At 43.5% G+C, this 18818-nt stretch overlaps 1 protein-coding gene across 1 annotated transcript in view; it reads left to right on the plus strand.

The window, feature by feature from the left end:
- NCKIPSD (NCK interacting protein with SH3 domain) overlaps positions 1 to 18818 on the plus strand; it is a gene marked incomplete in the record, with an annotated part of 558334 nt that overhangs the window by 536864 nt on the left and 2652 nt on the right. Inside the window, 3 exon segments of the mRNA XM_073591838.1 lie at positions 10331 to 10501; positions 12327 to 12413; positions 15748 to 15886. Coding sequence (XP_073447939.1) covers positions 10331 to 10501; positions 12327 to 12413; positions 15748 to 15886 — 397 coding nt within the window.

An 18818-nucleotide genomic window follows, 5' to 3' on the forward strand; every position in this document is an offset into this window, starting at 1 on the left:
CACTCTGAACACCCAGCACATATCACTATGTTCTAGGCTCACCTGCCCTCATCCTATCCATTAAAATGCATGTGCTTACATTGTGGAATGTGCTTGTGCTTCCAGCTGCTCGTGCTGGTCTCGACATGTTCTCTCGATGCCTGGGGGGATTCCCACCCTTCAATTGCAAATCCAGAGCATGGAGAGATCAGCAACTGTAATTCCATAGATACTTGTATTGGCACATGAACAAGCGATACCTGTTATTGTTGATTTCTTCCCCTTTGTTTCTCTCCTTTGTTTTGTAATGATGACAAAAAAAAAAAGCGGAGTCGTGTCCCAAACCTGGTCTAGTAAAAGCCAAGTGGGAAGGCGCCAAGTCGTAGGCAGGATCATAGTTAGACAGGCAAAAGTGGGCAACAAGCTGACAGCAAGATACGAATTCACTGGGCAGAAGTGTGGTCAGTAGTCTATTCCCACAATCCTTCTCGGTGATTTCAACATCCCTGCTAATACAAACATTCCTGCTACTTCTAAACTTCTTAGTCTAACCTCTTCATTTGACCTGAAGCAATGGGTACAGGCTTCTACTCACTCTGATGGCAACACCCTTGACCTTGTATTCTCTTACCTATGCACTCCATGCAACTTCTCAAACAATCCTTTTCCTCTCTCCGACCACCACCTTATTAGTTTCTCTCTCCCCCTGTCTTCCACCACCTTTCCCTCCAATCGCCTAACCGTCACCCGTAGAAACTTTCGCAACTTCAACTCCTCTCTCCTCTACTCTGCTACCGACCACCTCTATGACAAAATCTCCCCCCTGTCCTGCCCCAACCAAGCCATATCCATCTACAATAAATCTCTGTCCTCCACCCTGGACAAGCTCGCTCCCCTCACTACACGCAGAATCAGGCCTCGACCCCTACAACCCTGGCAAACAGATGACACTAAAATTCTCAAAAAACGTAGTCGCGCTCTTGAGCGTCTGTGGCACAAGACCAAGTCTCTCAAAGACTTCAACCAATACAAATCTGCCCTCCAAAAATACTATTCTTTCCTCCACACTGCCAAGCAAACCTATTTTACAACTCTTATTAATACCTTCTCATCCAATCCCCGTAAACTCTTCTCTACCTTCAACTCTCTACTTTGTCCTCCACCGCCTCCCCCCACTGATTTACTCACTGCCCAGGAAATCGCTAATCACTTCAAAAACAAGATTGATACAATCCGTGATGAAATCTCCACTCTACAGGTATCTCCCCCAGCTAAGACCCCATGTCAACAGATACAACTGACACTACCTCTGTTCAAATCTACTACTCCAGACGAAGTTGCTAAACTCCTTTCTATCGCCCACCTAACTACCTGTCCCCTGGACCCTGTTCCCTCTCAAATGCTACGGTCACCCTCTGACCCCATCCTACACTCTCTAACCCACATCTTCAATCTCTCCCTCACCTCTGGCGTCTTCCCCGATGCTCTAAAACATGCACTGGTCACTCCCATACTCAAAAAACCATCCTTGGACCCTACCAATCTTAACAACCTACGCCCTATCTCCTTGCTCCCCTTTTCCTCTAAACTCCTTGAACGCCTGGTTTACAACCAACTGAGTGACCACCTCATTAAAAACAACCTTCTTGATCCCCTTCAATCTGGATTTCGCCCTCAACACTCCACAGAAACTGCTCTTTTAAAACTCACAAATGACCTACTAACTGCAAAAACCAACGGACACTATTCTGTACTCCTACTTCTGGATCTTTCAGCTGCCTTTGACACGGTTGACCACCCCCTCCTCCTCAAAAAACTTCACTCCATCGGTCTCCGTGACTGTGCTCTTCAGTGGCTCTCATCCTACCTATCCCAACGCACCTTCAGTGTCACTTACAATTCTACTTCCTCCACTCCTCTTCCCTTCTCTGTCGGGGTCCCCCAAGGTTCTGTTCTTGGACCTCTTTTATTTTCAATCTACACCTCTTCCCTGGGTCAGCTGATAGCCTCTCACGGCTTTCAATATCATTTCTATGCTGATGACACACAAATCTATCTCTCCACCCCTCAACTCACTCCATCAGTCTCCTCACGCATCACTAACTTACTAACCGACATATCTGTATGGATGTCACACCACTTCCTCAAACTCAACTTGTCCAAAACCGAGCTTATAATATTTCCTCCCCCACGTGCCTCTTCCCCTGACTTCTCTGTGAAGAGCAATGGCAAAACCATCCACCCGTCCCCACATGTCAGGGTGCTAGGTGTTATCCTAGATTCTGAACTCTCCTTTCAGCCCCACATCCAATCACTTTCCAAAGCTTGCCGCCTCAACCTCCGCAACATCTCTAAACTACGTCCCTTTCTAACCAGTGAAACTACAAAGCTCCTGATTCACTCCCTGGTTATCTCTCGCCTTGACTACTGCAACTCACTCCTCATTGGCTTACCTTTAAATAGACTATCCCCCCTTCAGTCCATCATGAATGCTGCTGCCAGACTCATCCACCTTACAAACCGATCAGTGTCTGCTACCCCTCTCTGCCAATCCCTCCATTGGCTACCACTCGCCCAACGAATTAAATTCAAAATACTAACAATAAGTTACAAAGCCATCCACAACTGTGCCCCCAGCTACATCACTAACCTAGTCTCAAAATACCAACCTAAACGCCATCTCCGTTCCTCCCAAGATCTCCTGCTCTCTAGCTCCCTCATCACCTCCTCCCATATCCGCCTCCAGGACTTCTCCCGAGCCTCACCCATCCTCTGGAATTCCCTACCCCAATCTGTCAGACTGTCTCCAAATTTATCCACTTTTAGGCGATCCCTGAAGACTTTCCTCTTCAGAGAAGCCTATCCTGCCTCCATCTAACAACTGCATTATTTTCTCCATTAGCTCATCCCCCATAGCTGTTACCCTTTTGTATAACTTGACCCTCCCTCCTAGATTGTAAGCTCTAACGAGCAGGGCCCTCTGATTCCTCCTGTATTGAATTGTATTGTACTTGTACTGTCTGCCCTAATGTTGTTGTAAAGCGCTGCGTAAACTGTCGGCGCTATATAAATCCTGTATAATAATAATAATAATAATAATAATAGTCCGCGGTCAGTAATGGAGATGGCCGGTGTATATAAGCAGACAAGGGTGATCCAAAAGCAGGTTGGGTGGAAGGTAATAAATGGGATCCGAATGAATATCCGGATCTGAAACAAAGGGGCGAGACTGAAGACCGTTCAGCAAGGAGCTTGTGCAGAGTTCGGGTTTAAATAGCCCGCTTGGCAGCAGTGAATGTACGTTCTCGTATGTGTGGGCGCAGTGATGCACATAGTTAGACTTCTATGCCTGCAAATGTTAGCATGCGCGCATTAGCCTGATGGCTGGTACGATGTTCCTGACAGATTGGCTGCCAGGGGAATCCTGCTTTTTCAGCTCCGGAAGATTTCACCCCCCTTCATGACTGGACCATTTTTTGCTATATGTCACTGCGCTACTTTTACTGATAATTGCGCCGTCATGTACTGCTGTTTTCAAATTAATTTGATATCATTTTTTTCCCCACATTTAGATCTTTCTTTTGGTGGTATTTGATCACCTTTTTATTATATAAACGAAAAGACAGTAAATTTTGAAGAAAAATAAATATATATTTTTTGCTTTCTGCTATAAAACATATCCAATACAAAAAAAAAATCTAGTTTCTTCATAGATTTAGGCCAAAATTTATTCTGGTACATGTCTTTCGGTAAAAAAATAAAAATTAAAAATTCAATACGTGTATATTTGGTTTGCATGAAAGTTATAGTATCCACAAACCTATTGGTATACTGGAATTTTTCCTTTTTTAAATATACTAGTAATGGCGGTGATCAGCGGCTTATTTTGGGACTGGTGATAGTGCGGCGGGCAATCTGACACTGACTCTTTGTGGGCACTGTCTAACTGACATCACCAGTGACACTAATACAGTGATCAGTGCTAAAATAATATATACGGTCAGTGTACTAATGGCACTGGCTGGGAAGGGGTTAATATCTAGGGACAATTCAGGGTGTTAATTGTGTGCCTAGGAAGTGTTAATGTGTTTACGGCGCTTTATACTACAGATCAATTTATTTCTTTTCCTTGCTTAGCAGGGAGCAAGCGATCGCTTCCTCTGCACAGAGTTCTGTGTTTATCAATACCGAGCTCTAGGCTATATATTGACACAGCCAATGCGCAGGTCCCAACCGTGAATCATTGGCTGGGATCTATTGATGAACTCCTGCTGTGTCAAATCACAGGGAAGTAGGCGGGCGGAGACGTGCGCCCCAAACCCGGAAATGGTCAGCGACGTACCAGTACATCACTGTGCCTGTGGCTGCCACCCCACCACGGAAAGAGTATTGTAACGGGTTGACAAGTAGTTAAACAATCTATTTTACATTTTAAAATAAACTGTGATGTTTGAAAAGTCTCAAGTTTTGACCACACAGGGCTAAGCAACAGACTCGCCTTAAAGGAGTTGTAAAGGCAGAAGGTTTTTTATCTTCATGCATTCTATGCATGAAGATAAAAAACCTGTGTGTAGCACCCCCAATTACCTACCTGAGCCCCTTCTCTCTCCAGCAATGTCCACAATCCCCTCAGCCATCCAGTACACGCCTCCTGATTGGCTGAGGCAGAGCAGCGGCGCCATTGGCTCCCACAGCTGTCAGTCAGCCAATCTGGGGAGAGAGGGGGCGGTGCCAGGTCGGGCCTCCGTGTCTGAATGTATACATGGAGCTCTGACTTGGCTTGGATGCCCCCTGTAGCTGGCTGAGGGGCATTCAAAGGAGGGAGGGTCTAAAAGGATCAAAGAGGGACCTGAGAGGAGGAGGATCCAGGCTGTTCTGTGCAAAACCAACTGCACAGAGGAGGTAAGTATAACATGTTTGTTATTTTAAAAAAGAAACGAGCCTTTACAATCACTTTAACCCGTGGTGGCGCACGAAAACCAAACTCCTGTTAAGTAAACAAAAAAGTGCATTTGAAAAACGCACACGAAAAAGTGCACTCAAAGGTGTGTCTCTAGTCCACCTCCCAAAGAATTAGGATCTTCCTTGACCCCCGGGGCATAAGGCTTCTGATAGGGGCTAGGCACACTCACGGCCCACCTAACCAAAAGGCCTGGCGTACCACTCTCTCCATGAGTACTAGATGAGGCGCTCTTCCAAAGAGAGACCCCCTGGTTCAGGGGAGAAAGGAACCTAATGGCCACACGTTCTCTATCTAGACTGCAGGGTAGACCTGAGGGCCCACACCTTCCATCCAAGTGACAAGTAACAGACAAAAGTGCAGTTGACCCACACTTGGAGAGAAAAAAAAATAAAATCGAAGTGCCAGTGCATTGGCTAGGTTTTGCAGTCTGGCAACAAAAATTGCCCCACACTTGGCCTAAAAGGCACTGTGCCGAAAAAGCAACATGTATCGTGGCCATGTGCTCATTCTCAGTATGGGTTTCCCAGGCCTAAATGTTGCTAAGAGCATCCCTGGGACAACCAACTTTCAGGGGACACTGATACCTTGGGCTCTCCTCCTTCTCAGCCCATGACCAGACAGCATCATTCAAATCAGAAGGCACTGGGTCCCTTGGAACCTTCCATGCCAGGGAAGTATAACTGGCCCACAGCTACCGTGCCGCATGCTGCGGATTTATCAGCACATCAGGAAGGTTCCTCAGGACCCCCATAATACCAGCAGAGATGCTATACAGCCAGCCATTCCACCAAGGGGCCAGAATGACAGCAGAGCACCCCTACTAGACACTGCGTCCCCAAAAGCATATGCTTACCTTCATTTGCTCTTCCGCTGCTGCATTTAGCCAACGTGCTATAAATTTACAGGGAGACGAAAATGAAAAACTGCTTCTTACTGTCTGCAACAAGTCAAGGGACATCACAACCTTAGCCAAGTCACCAAATTGGGGCTCAATGACTTCCTTTGAATGATAAATGTGGAACATATAACTCTGCAAAATAAGACCAGCATTTCTGATGCTTATATAATCCTAGACCTGACTGGTTCTCCTAAAGAAACCTTTATTGATCTTTCTCACTTTTAGTACAGTTGCAGTTCTCCTGCATAGCATTAGTAGATTACTGGCTGATTTCCATTGTTTCCTAAAACTGATTTTTATTATTGTACAGGAAGATTATCCAAGGGCTGTGTACTGTAGAGCCAGATGCCCCAATCCTCTTGTGCATGGCGCCATCCTTTTGGATCTGGGCCGTGGGTAGCTACCTGTGAGGCATAATCGCCCCCCTCTGCCAATTCATATCCTCTTATATATCAGAGGCTAGGAGTTCAGGCAAGGTAACAAAGAAAATAGGTGTGTTAGAATTTGCTCTGTAGATCTTTTAATGTTAAAAAGGCTACATTTTAAAGAAAGGAAAAAGAAAAAAAAGCTGATGGACTCATGTCATAATGTGCAGCTGCACAATAAGGTACACGTCTCCTCCTTCAGCAATGACGGGTCCAGCTTCTAGTTGTCACTGCATGTGACGCCAGTACTATCTCCTCTGCCACTTCTCCCAGGTCCCGCAATTCTCCTCCTCAGCCGTTGTATGGCCACTGACTGTAATCCCTGTGAATGCAGCATCCTTCTGACCCCCAAAGGCATGTGGGACCCTCGGGGTCTAGTCCTCAGCAATGATAAATAAATGTGCTAGATGGGCGCCAGTCACTTTTAGATGCAAGAAATGGAGTTGGACTCTCACGCAGCATTCTTGGGAGAGAGGGTTGGCACAGGGACACCCATAAACTAGGCAGACTCCAGATGAGGGGCAAAAGTACTTAGTCTTTACAGATAGGTTTTTAAGCCAAAAATAGTTGATATGGTATAGAAGCAAGGGACCTGTACAGGGAATACTAAACCAGCCTTAAACTATAGGAAGCACCAGCCTGGTATAGAGAAAATATGATGACTGCTATATAAAACAAAAATGAATATCTATCACAGATACATGTGGGAAGCTGGAACTAGCCTAATACAAACGGGCACCAACACACTGACCGGGGTCAAGACCAGAGGGGGAGACAGGCACTTTTGCTCAAACACCAGCAGTGGAACTTAGATTGTTACCAAGGGTGTATGTAAACCACAGGTATTCCAAGGGAGAGTGCTCTACAGAGTACAAAGAAACGCATATGCTCACAACTCAATCTAACCTATCAAACGTTGGAGGACCAGCTGGTCTGTGAGACCAGTGAAAATATCCTTTCCCGAGATGCCTGATCCACAAACATCCATTGAAGGAGAGTATAAAAGAAAATAAAAATTAAACAGGGTGCCAAGAGTAAACAGCACAACAAGTCTGGGCCTCCCGAGGACCCATTGATCCAGTAAATCATCCCCACACAGATCCGCCCTTAAGTTTAAGCCAACCCGGCATTTTGTGAAGGCAGCTCCTGACTATAATGCCACGTACACACGAGCGGACTTTACGGCAGACTTTGCCCGGCGGACTGGATTTCGTCAGACAATTCGATCGTGTGTGGGCTCCAGCGGACTTTGTTTTCTCAAATGTTGGACGGACTTAGATTTGAAACAAGTCCGGTCGAAAAGTCCACTCGTCTGTATGCTAGTTTGACGGACAAAAAGCCACGCTAGGGCAGCTATTCGTACGAATTCGACGGACTTTGGTGGATTGTGTGTAGGCAAGTCCGTTCATTCAGAAAGTCCGTCGTAAAGTACGTCAAAGTCTGCCGGGCAAAGTCTGCCGTAAAGTCCGACTGTGTATACGCGGCATAAGACACATGTTGGTAGCTAGTGACTGCTTGGGATAAAGCCACCACACTTCAGTCAAGGGCCAAGCTTCACCCAGCTTCTTAATTACCCCAATTATGCTGAAGTTCCTCCGTGCTGCTTCGATCTGTGTGCAAAATACTAAGTCCCAAACTAGGCCTCTAACCGGGAACATGGTCTCCCTCCTCAGGCAGCAAGCCTAGGGGGATCAGGCAGCCATACACATGCCTCCCCAAGGAAGAGGGCTTGGGGTAAGACTGACTTCCCAAGTCACTCCTGAATTTGTACATCTTTTCCCAACCTGCAACACTGGAAATAAACCTACCAGTGGTTGACCAAGGAGGAAAAAAAAAAATTATAGCTCTGATTAGTGCCGCCTCCCACACCATATTGCCTCTCCAGCAGCAGGAAGAAGCAACCAATAACTAGAGCCCAGTAGAGACCCACAGAAAGCTGAACTGTCACAGATACTCCTGCTTAAAGAAGGGTGGCTCCACAAGATTTACGTTATCCCGATACCTACCTCCTGTTTTCAGCATGATGGGAGCATGGGGCAAAAAAAAAAACCTTTGCTCCTGGCAATTTTTTTCACAGTGGGACTTTATTACTGCTTTGAGAATTGCTGTTTTTCCAAGAAAAACATTTTACATGCAATGTATTACAAGGATACTGCTTCAAGCAATCTTGTGGCTTACTCCTCTACCCCAGTTGTCTGCTTAATGGGGCTCATCCTTCCCGAAAACACTTAAATCAATCACAGAAAGCTGTACCTATCTCTTCAACTTGAAATGGACAGTAAATTGAAGCACAACGCTCTCCATTAGACAATACTTGCACTCCTCTGACACGTTTCACCCCAGATGGGGCTTCATCATACTTCAAATGGCAATAAAGTTTTTTTTGAAGTTAAAGAGAAAAAAAATCCACAATGAGGTGCGACCTTTTTTTGATAGATTAAAGGGAGAGTATAATGTATATCGTGAGCTTCAGCTCATGAATGAATGATTTGTATAGCGCTGCAAATGCGAACTGAATCGCTTCAAGGCGCTAGATGCGTCCTGTGTTGTCCAGCTTCTTAGAAGAGGTAGGTCTTGAGTTTTTTTATAAAGGCCTGATGGTTTTCTTCCATGCGGATGTAAGTCAGTAGAGCATTCCATAGCCGTGGTCCTTGGACTGCGAATCTTCATTCTTCCTTTGTTTTGTAGCAGGGTTTGGGTATAAGGAGGAGGTTTTGGTTAGAGGATTGAAGACTGCGATTGGGTGTATAGCGTTTTATTTTCTCGCATAGGTATTGAGGAGCTCAGGCAAGTTGGCAACCCTTGACATTTTAGTAGATATGACTCCGTAGAAAGAAGCAGCCCTGTGAATCTAGAGCAGGTTTTCTCAACTAGGGTTCCTCCAGAGGTTGCAATGGCTTCCTTTTAGAAATGAGTAATTTCTGCCTCTCCGACAAGTTCCCACTGACACCATTTTATCTTTTTAGCTATCTGTAAGGGGGTAATTCTTCCCAATGACCACAAGTGTAAGGAGCATTCTTCCCACTGACCATCTCACAATTGTATCATGAGTTGTAGATATATACATTTTTAGCAGCGGTTCCCTGAGACTGGAAAGTTATTCCAAAGGTTCCTCTGTGTTGAAAAGGTTGAGAAAGGCTGCTCTAGAGCCAAAGTCAGGAGGACGAGGACTGCACAGTATAAAAACTATTGTGGCTTTACGACACACAGCCTTGTTCACCTGGAAGTATAATACTGACATGGTGTAATTAAACATGTTTTACTCAGTTAAAAACCTATTTCTGATCAGAACTTTTCAAAGTGGTTCCAAAGTCTAAACATTTTTCACCTTTTTTTTTTTTTTTTTTCACCTGTATTCTCTGTGTTAAGGTAAAAAAAAAAAAAAAAGGCCCACTACTTGTCCTAGAGCCCACTTCCCTAAACACTACCTGACTCCATGTCATGGCTCTAGCGAGGTCTCCACCTCCAGCACTGCTCCCTTCACTTCCTCTTTTCACAGGAGCAGTGTTAATTTAGTCGACTAAAACGACTAACACATTTTAGTCAACTAAAAGGACTAAAACATTTTAGTCGACTAAATGAATACTATTTTAGTCGACTAAAATACGACTAAAACAATTGAGATGACTAAAATGAGACTAAAAGTAAAAGCCATTTTAGTCAAAAGACTATGACTAAAACTAAATTGCAATTACTGAAATGTACTGGAGATTTTATTCGACTAAAACGTAGGACATTTTAGTCGACTAAAATGTACTGGAGATTTTAGTCGACTAAATACGACCAAAACGATATTGCAGAAGACTAAAATGGGACTAAAACTAAAATGCCATTTTAGTCCCTAGACTAAAATTAACACTGCACAGGAGACACTGAGGGCAGCGGAGCCATAGGCTCCTGCTGGGACGGAGCGAGGGCTTGGGTTACTGGCTTTGTGTGTTTATGGAGGAGGCACACAGCACGCGCTCAGGAGCGCACACACCTTTTTAGTATCACTTGAAGCTTGTTGTATTTTTTTTTTTTTTCCTTTTATGGTTGCCTAAATAAATCTTTTGTGGTTGACAGGATTCCAGGTCTGGATTACCTTCTGGGCAGATCTGCCATGATGAGCAGCGTTTGGAGGTTATCTTTACAGACCTGACCCGGCACAAAGATGACGCACAGCAGCGGAGCTGGGCTCTGTACGAAGATGAGAATGTCATCCTTTGTTATTTGGAGGAGCTTCTGGTCATTTTGGTGGGTATCTAATGGCATCAAGTTCCTATCATGGTGCAAATTTAAATTACGTTGTCCAGCTGCAGTCATTGTTGCTCCCGTCACCTGTACATCTGAGAAAGGTGTAGGAATTTCACATTATCACTGCACCACATAAAAAATGCATCTGCCCTTTTACTTAGCTTAAAAAAAAGTGGTTGAAAGCTGCAGTTTAAATAAACCTTTCTTGGGAGAATATAGCACTGAAGACATAACTTACCTGTAAGGTCCCTTGCATACAGGGCCGTCCAGCTGCAGTCTGTCCCAACGTACGCGATGACGTACGTTGAGCCGAGAGAAAGGAAGTTCAATAGCCAGTGCGGCTCCTTCTGCTTGATTCCGAGCATCCGTGAACTTTTGTGCGTCGGACTTGTGTACACACGATCGGAAATTACGACAACAAAGTTTTGCTGGTGGAAAATTTGAGAACCTGCTAGCCAACATTTGTCGGTGGAAAGTCCGACAACAAATGTTCGATGGAGCGTACACACGGTCGGACTTTCAGCCAACAAGCTCACATCCAACATTTTGTTGTCGGAAAATCCGATCGTGTGTATGGGGCATTAGTCATTTTGGTGGGTTTTTCAGAACTACAAAGCAACGCCCCTCTATGTAATGGAGATGAGGAAAGGGGAGGGGTTAAAGTTCAAATCCGGAACACATCCTAGGGTGGCAACGCTGCCCCTCCATAGGGAGTAAATGTTGTCACCCTAGAACAGGAAGTGTGCTGCCAGATAATAAATGGGGAACAAAACCTGCAAAAAAAAAAATGATGAAGCCACCACATTTAAGGACTGGAAAGCAGCAATATGTTGCATTTTCCGTTTTCGGTTTAGACTTCACCTTCATGCTCCTGTAGTAATCCAAGGGGGAAAGCATGATTGATCAGAGCTGTCAGACCTTCACTTCACCAAGTAAATAGATGTACTTGGGGCATAGACCTGTGCGGTTCATCTCGTTCTGAATTGAAATTTGGACAAATTTTTGGTTATTTGGATGTTTCCAAAATACAATAGTAACAAATTAAAATAAATCCGAATTAACTAATCAAAATTTCAGACGAAATTTGAATCGTTTTCGAATAGAATTGGTATTTCCAAAGAGAATTAAAATAGAATAGAAAATAAAGGAATAGACTAGAAAATAATATAATAGAGTAAAACAGAATAGGAAATAAAAGAATAGAAAAAAAGGGACAGAATAGGAAATAAAAGAAAATAGCATTAAACAGAACAAAATATAATTTAAAATAAAATAACAGAAAAAATTAAACAGAATAGAAAGTAAAGGAATAAAATAGAATATAAATATTTTCTGAAATTCGAATAGAATAAATTAGAATTCAAATAGAAAAGAATAGAATAAAATGGAAAGACTAGAACAATTGATCCGTTTTCTGAAAATCGAATTTCGAATAGAATAAATTTGACTTTCAAGTAGAAAATAATAGAAAAGACAAGAACAAATAGAAGAAAACAATAGAATAGATTGGAATAGAACAAACATAACGATCTTCCAAAATTTGAATTTTTCAAATAAAATAAAATTGATTTTGAATGGAATTCTATTCGAATTTGAATAAACAAAATTAATTCTGAAAACAAATTAAATAAAATTTATGTAAAAAACGGATCGAAACAAAACAAATTTTTTCGTTCTGCACATATCTATTGGGGCGTATCTGTGCTTATTGCAATCCTTCTCAAAGGGATGGGGCCCAAAAATTGTTACCTTTCCTGGTGCCCCAATCTGCCCCATAATCTGTCTTGGTTCACAAGCAGTAAATTATCTGCCCTTCTCTTTTCAGACCGACGCAGACCCCGAAGTGTGCAAGAAGATGTGCAAGAGGAACCAGGCTGAGGCTGTTCAGTCTCTGGTGTCCTATTATCAGATGGTGAGTGGAGTCTCCCGTGATTCCTGGCACAGAGTAAGGCAAGTTTACCGGAGTGTAGAGAGCAGAGGAAAGCATCTGGCAGCCCGCAAACAAAGCAATATTTCCTGGCAGCATTTCGTTTTTTTTCTCTTGTTTATTTTTTTCTGAATTCCCTCGTCTTGTTGAGTTTGTCCTTTTCTGCTTTATATACCTAAAAGTCAAATATGGGGTGGCGGTGCGATGTTGGCCTATTGAGTAAGGTGGACCCACATCCCAAATTTTTCAGGGAGAAATGGAAATTTGATCCTCTTAGGGGACTTTAAAGGGGACACCTACTCATAAGTAATAGAGTATAATAAAGAGTATAGTAGATGTAGGTATGATTGCAAAAGTTTGGGTGTTTATTGGGGTAAGGATACGGGTAAATAGGGGGTACAATAGATGAGGCATGAGGTACAGGATACAAGTTATAAACATGGAAACATGGCAATACAACATGCAAAAAGATCCACAATCATGGGGTGTGTATGGAGCACACACCCAGAGAGTACACGACGCGTTTCGAGATAAAACTCTTCCTCAGGGGTGTCTGATAGGGATCAGCAAGCACAGAGGTATGTCTATAAATTAAAGAGACAATAATGAACAAGCTATACAGTAATGTATGTACAAAAAGGTCGGTAACATCATAGGATAGTGTAGCTATACTACTATGGGAGTATGGTAATTTGTACAAGGTGAGAAACATTAGAGGTACTGACCATATTATGTTGCTTGGAGGGCATGTGTTACTGTTTTGTATCCAGTGAAGCACTCAAAAGAAAGGGGGGGGTATGGTTGGTTAGGGGGATAAAAAGACACACCACTGGACCTCCACGGATCGTTCGCCCCCAGTCCACGTCAGGCCCGTGACACCCAGAACCCGGCGGGGCGGCCTGAGAGAGAGCTCCCCAACAGAGGGCGCCACAGAGCCACCGTAGAAAAGAGTAATTGAAGTATGCTCTAAAGCGTCCCTGTCACCAGACCATTCATTCTCACAGCAATCCTCCCATTATAATATAATATATATATATATATATATATATATATATATATATATATATATATATATATATATATATATATATATATATATATATATATTATTTGTTTTTCACGGCCAGATCTTTTTTTAATGGCTTTTTTGCACGCATGATTAAAAATAATTTTAGCAGAAGGCATAACTATAGTCGTTGCAACTGTGACCCAGCCCTATGCTCCAGGGGGCCCACGCGGCTCTCCTATACAGCTGGATAGAAGGGGCGGCAGGGGCGTCATATAGAGGCACTGATCCCCTCCATCTTCCTCCTGCAGCTGCTGAAAGCCTGCTTCTCTTCCTCTCCCTCCCGCAGGCATTCAGTGGCTGCAGGAGGAACATAAAGGGGATCAGTTCTTTTAATATACCGCCTCTCCTATCCAGGTTACTATCCTACCTATCTGCCTCCCCTATCCGCCAGCTGCTGCACGGGGGGGGGGGGGTTTGCAAGGATGAAAAGTGGGGGAAGGGGCCTGTAAATATGTAATTTACCAGCCCCTTCCTTTTCTGAATGGACACAGTGAGTGATCGGTACCGATCACCCCTGTCTCCATTTATCACTAAAGCATAGTAAACTGTGTTTACTATGCTTCAGTTTGAACGGGAAGATCTGTACAGAGTTGTTCCTGTCCATTCATTGTGTGCAGCTGAGGCTGCAGAGATGGAGATTATGGGCTGTGTCCTCAATCTCATTTCCCTGTCTCAAAGGTGAAACATCGGAGGTCTGTTTGGACCCCTGATATTTCAGCAAAGCACCCCAATGAGGCTTCTAAAAGAAAATTGTAAAAAAATAATTAAATTAAAATGGTTAAAAAAAAATATAAAACAAAAATAATAACCTACTGACAACAGTGGCGGAACTACCGGGGTCACAAAGTTTGCACTTGCGACCGGGCCCGCATGTTGCGCCACCGTGGGGGGCCCCAAGACGGCAGGGAGGGAGCCCACTGCAGAACATGTGAAAGAGTCCCACTGCAGGACCATAACAAAGGGCCCTGGGATCAATGGGAAGAGCCTCGAACTTAAAGGGAAGGGCCCCAGCCGGGGTTAAAGGGGGTCCTTCATGGTTTCTTGCATCAGGGCCCTGAAGGTTCTAGTTACGCCTCTGAATTGAGCTGAGATTCAGTTAAAGTCCCCAAACGTATATATATTTTCTGAAAGCAGAGATTCTAGAGAATAAAATAGTGGTATGTTTTTTGTTTTTTTTAAAAGATATGTTTATTGAGATTTTACATAAGCAACAAACAATAAAGGTTACAACCGCAACCAAATCCAGACTGTGCCTCCCAAGTCTCACATATAATGTATACATACATGAAAATACAGCTGCAACACTTAAATCTGATTTATAGCAAAAAATATAACGTATAACACATGTATTGGGTCACAGAGTCATGTAGGGAAGAAAAATGTCAGCACCATAGACTAAGTTCCTGAGCTCAAAGACTCTAAGGCAAGAGGAATAGCCATCTATTCCATAGTTTGTCAAAGAGGGGAGGTCGTTTTCGTAGCTCAAAAGTGAGATTATATAAGTGTAGACTATTATTAATCAATTGAAGCCAGGTGGTTATAGTGGGTTGGGAGGATCCCCTTCCAGCTCAGTTGAATGATCTTTCTGGCGAAAAAAATATAAAATACGTAATAATCGTTTAATGTGTGTAGAAACTACTAATTCTCCAAAAATACCCAATAAGCAATTTTTGGATGCAATATATTAGGGATACCCTAGTTCCAATTTTTTGGTGTTTGTGCAGGGGTTTGTCAAGTGCCAATTATCTGTAAAAAATACAATAAAGTTAATTTTAGGGCACATCTTTTTTTTATAAAATATAAAGGATGAGATTGTGACGAGTAAATACCGTAGATACCCATTATGTCCAGCCTTAAAACTGTGTGCGCCCGTGAAATGGCAACAAGCTTTGGGACCGTATATATTCCTTAGGTGATGTCAGAAGTCCATAAGTGATGTCATGCACATTACTTCCCATTTCCTACTAGGTAGGGAAGATCAACGAACAGGCATTCACAGGTCTCCTTCCCCTTTACCAGGAAGTCCCCCCCCCCCAGTTCTCACTGTAGATAAGTATAAGGGGGGGCGCGAGAAAACTGGAGAATATGCCGGAGTATGATAGTCTGCTGTTTCCAGTCCAAACACTCCCTTCCTGTTTTCATTCTTGATTCCTAGTAGGATGTTTATTTGTAGCTAAGGCTTTATTGGTTCTTTATAGTGGTTGTGCTTTTTAACATCTATGCTCTTGTTGTATCTCTCCTAAATGACAGGAGCACAGGGTTGCTCTCCGTCTGCTGCTGCTGAAGTGTTTCGGGGCCATGTGCAGTCTGGATGCTTCCATTATTTCCTCATTGGTTAACTGTGTCCTTCCTATGGAGCTGGCTCGTGACATGCAGACACATACCCAAGGTAAAGACTTTGCATCACCTATAGCTGGAAAACATCACTTGATGGGTTGTTATTGTCTAAAGGGAATGTACACTGGCTTTGTGAATTCTGTTTGTTCAGGAATAAAAAAATATATAATTTTAATAAAATCCTAAATCCAGCCAGCAGGTAAGCTTTTAGGCCCCTTTCCACCTTTCTCAGTTCCTATGTAAATCATGTTAACAGAGGTCAGTAGCTCCAGCTAAATTTTATACACAGTCAATAGTCATCAATAACTCAATAATCCACCCCTGTATGTGAGTTTTCAATCAGAGAGCGTGTTTGAAAAGAACGTAGTTTGCTGTGTTCTGTCTTTAGCTAACCTATATTGTACTGGTAACCTTTTTGTCATGTATTAAAGAAAAAGTACAGCCAACGCTTGTTTGGCTGTACTTTTCCTGTGGATCACAGGAGTCCAGTTTGTTCTGCATTCCTGTTGACGTCCGAGCCGGTCCAGGCTTGGGCAAGATCGTGACAATGGCGTCGGGATCTGCCCACATGCCTGAGCCGGCTTCTCCCGCCCCTTGCACAGCCCATCGCTCCAGTGAGTGTTGGGGGGGCAGAACAGGGCTGCTGACTGACAGTCACAAGCTCTCTGCTCACAGAGCTGTGAGAACCAAGTGATCGGAGGTGCTCGATCGCTCGGTTCTCAGTGTTGGAAGCCACCTAGGTAAGTATGAATCTTAAAAAAAAAAAAGCAAAAAAAACATACATCTCCTTTTTAAATGCTACAATATAAAACAAAAATTGTGTCTTTAAAGTGGAACTGAAATGAAGAAGTGAAGGTTGGCTATTTTTTTTTTTATAGGGAAAATCCAGAATTGTTAAAGCAGTACTAAAGGCTTTTTTTATCTTAATTTGTTGACAGCACTTGCTTGCTGTTCCTTGTCACCACCATCAGGTCCTCCACAATCTACATCATTCCCCCAACTTCTGGGTTATAGAGGAGACAGTGAAAGTAGACTTGCCGGTCACTGTCTTTGAATGGAAACACAGTCGGGAGCGCACACGCACCGGTGTCATCTTGGTGGCCGGGTAACTAAAGAAGATACCCACAAACAGGGAGGCAGGGTGCAGCAGTTTCCAGAAAGCAGACAATTACATATTATCAAAGTCAAATGAAAAAAAAGAATTTAGTGTCACTTCTTTTTTGTGCCAAAGCAGTACCCAAACAATCTACCGTTTTTGGCTAGAATACCATTAGAAAAATAGTGTTATGGTTATGATTAAGAGCTACAATCGAGCTCAAGGTTATCTGCTGCTGTCTCTAATTTGAAAAGTGTAGATATGCATGCATATAAAAGTAAACACTCTGAGACACGCTCAGAATTGCTAACTCATTCCACTTCTGATTTATTCAAGGCGGTGTTAATGTTTTATACACACAAATACGTCATTGCTATGTTAGTCTAATAGGTACATCTCATTGGTTAAGATAGAAAAGAAGATGCATAATTTTCATAACGAGGTTTGGCTCTCTTTGGTCTTATCTCCAGTTCCGCGTTCTTCTGTGTGTGGGATGCAGGGGGTAATCGCCATCTTGAGAAAATATAGGAACAGAGCAAACCTGTATACTTATATAATGAGTAAGGAGAAAAATATGTATGCACATAAGAAAATAGACATTTTCAGATTACTATTATTATTATTTACATCACATTCCTTCACAATCCCCCCTAAAATGACTATTTTCTCTTTTCTGTCCCTAATACTAAAGGTCCTACTTTTTGGCCTGGCCCTTCTCCTCAGCAACTCTTTTAGACTGTATATAGAATTGGGCAGTAACTGTTCACTTCCCTCCTCGATACAGCTGGAGAGGTGCAGTCAGGCGCTATCTATCCCTATAATCCTATAGGATTGTGAGATTATGGACAGGGAGTGACTGTAGGGGAGTGAAGGGTTTGTCATCTTCCATCATAAGGAGGTCCTCTTCTTCTTGGTGGAGAAATGTAGGTGTGCTATTGTCTACAGCCTTGCTCATTAACTTTTTTACAAAAGGTAGAATACAGCATACAATCAGGGCTAAAAGAACCAGGATTATTAATACCGTTACCCGTATCTGGACGAGCACCTTCTGCCACCCACTCATCCAGCTAAAATATTGATCCCATGGGTCTGTGATACCTGAGTTCTTCTTCAACTCCAGTGACAGATCTTCTAATTTCTTTATAGCTAAAGTAACCTTACCATTTGGGCCAGTATTATCAGGAATGTATGTGCAGCAAGTTCCTGTTTTTTCTATCATTTTACAGACACCCCCCTTCTCGGCTAACACCATGTCTAAGGCCATCCGGTTCTGGAATGTCATGTAGGAAGTGGGGGCTAGCTGGTCAGCAATTCCCTGGAGGGCGTCTTTAGTGTAATTTACGAATCTCTGTTGGTTATAATATGTGTAGTGTCAGGTCACCTAGAGGCTGGGTGACAGATGCACACCGTTGGGATCAGGAGTGCACCGCAAGGTAGTAGACCCTACGGCTGACTGCTGCGGATTGTACCCTGGGAGGTTCAGGAATCAGGTCTACTGGATCACTGACACAGATCCCACTGGGAGCTAGAGCATAGATTCCCCAGGGCGCGGAGTCTAAGAGCCAGCGGGTGTTCACCAGAGCCTCTAGTGGTGAGGATGGACTGCGCTGCAGTCTGGCTCCAGGTCGCGGCCCCCGGGGTCTCACAGCTCACGCTCACACTACAGGAGAAGAGGAAGGAGGCAGCAGACTGGAACAACAAGGAAAGTAAGGTACAAGCCAAGGTCGGTAACCAGAATCAGATGTAGGAAACACAGCAAGTACACACAGAGGCTAACACACAGTGGTTGATCAGCACTGCTGGCTTGCAGTGCACAGGTTAATATAGGGTTCCCTGATAGGGCCTGGGGTGGGGCCATGCTTATAGGAGAGGTTACAAAAGCTGTCAG

Source organism: Aquarana catesbeiana, linkage group LG07 (genome assembly GCF_042186555.1).
Source record: "Aquarana catesbeiana isolate 2022-GZ linkage group LG07, ASM4218655v1, whole genome shotgun sequence".
NCBI lineage: Eukaryota > Metazoa > Chordata > Amphibia > Anura > Ranidae > Aquarana > Aquarana catesbeiana.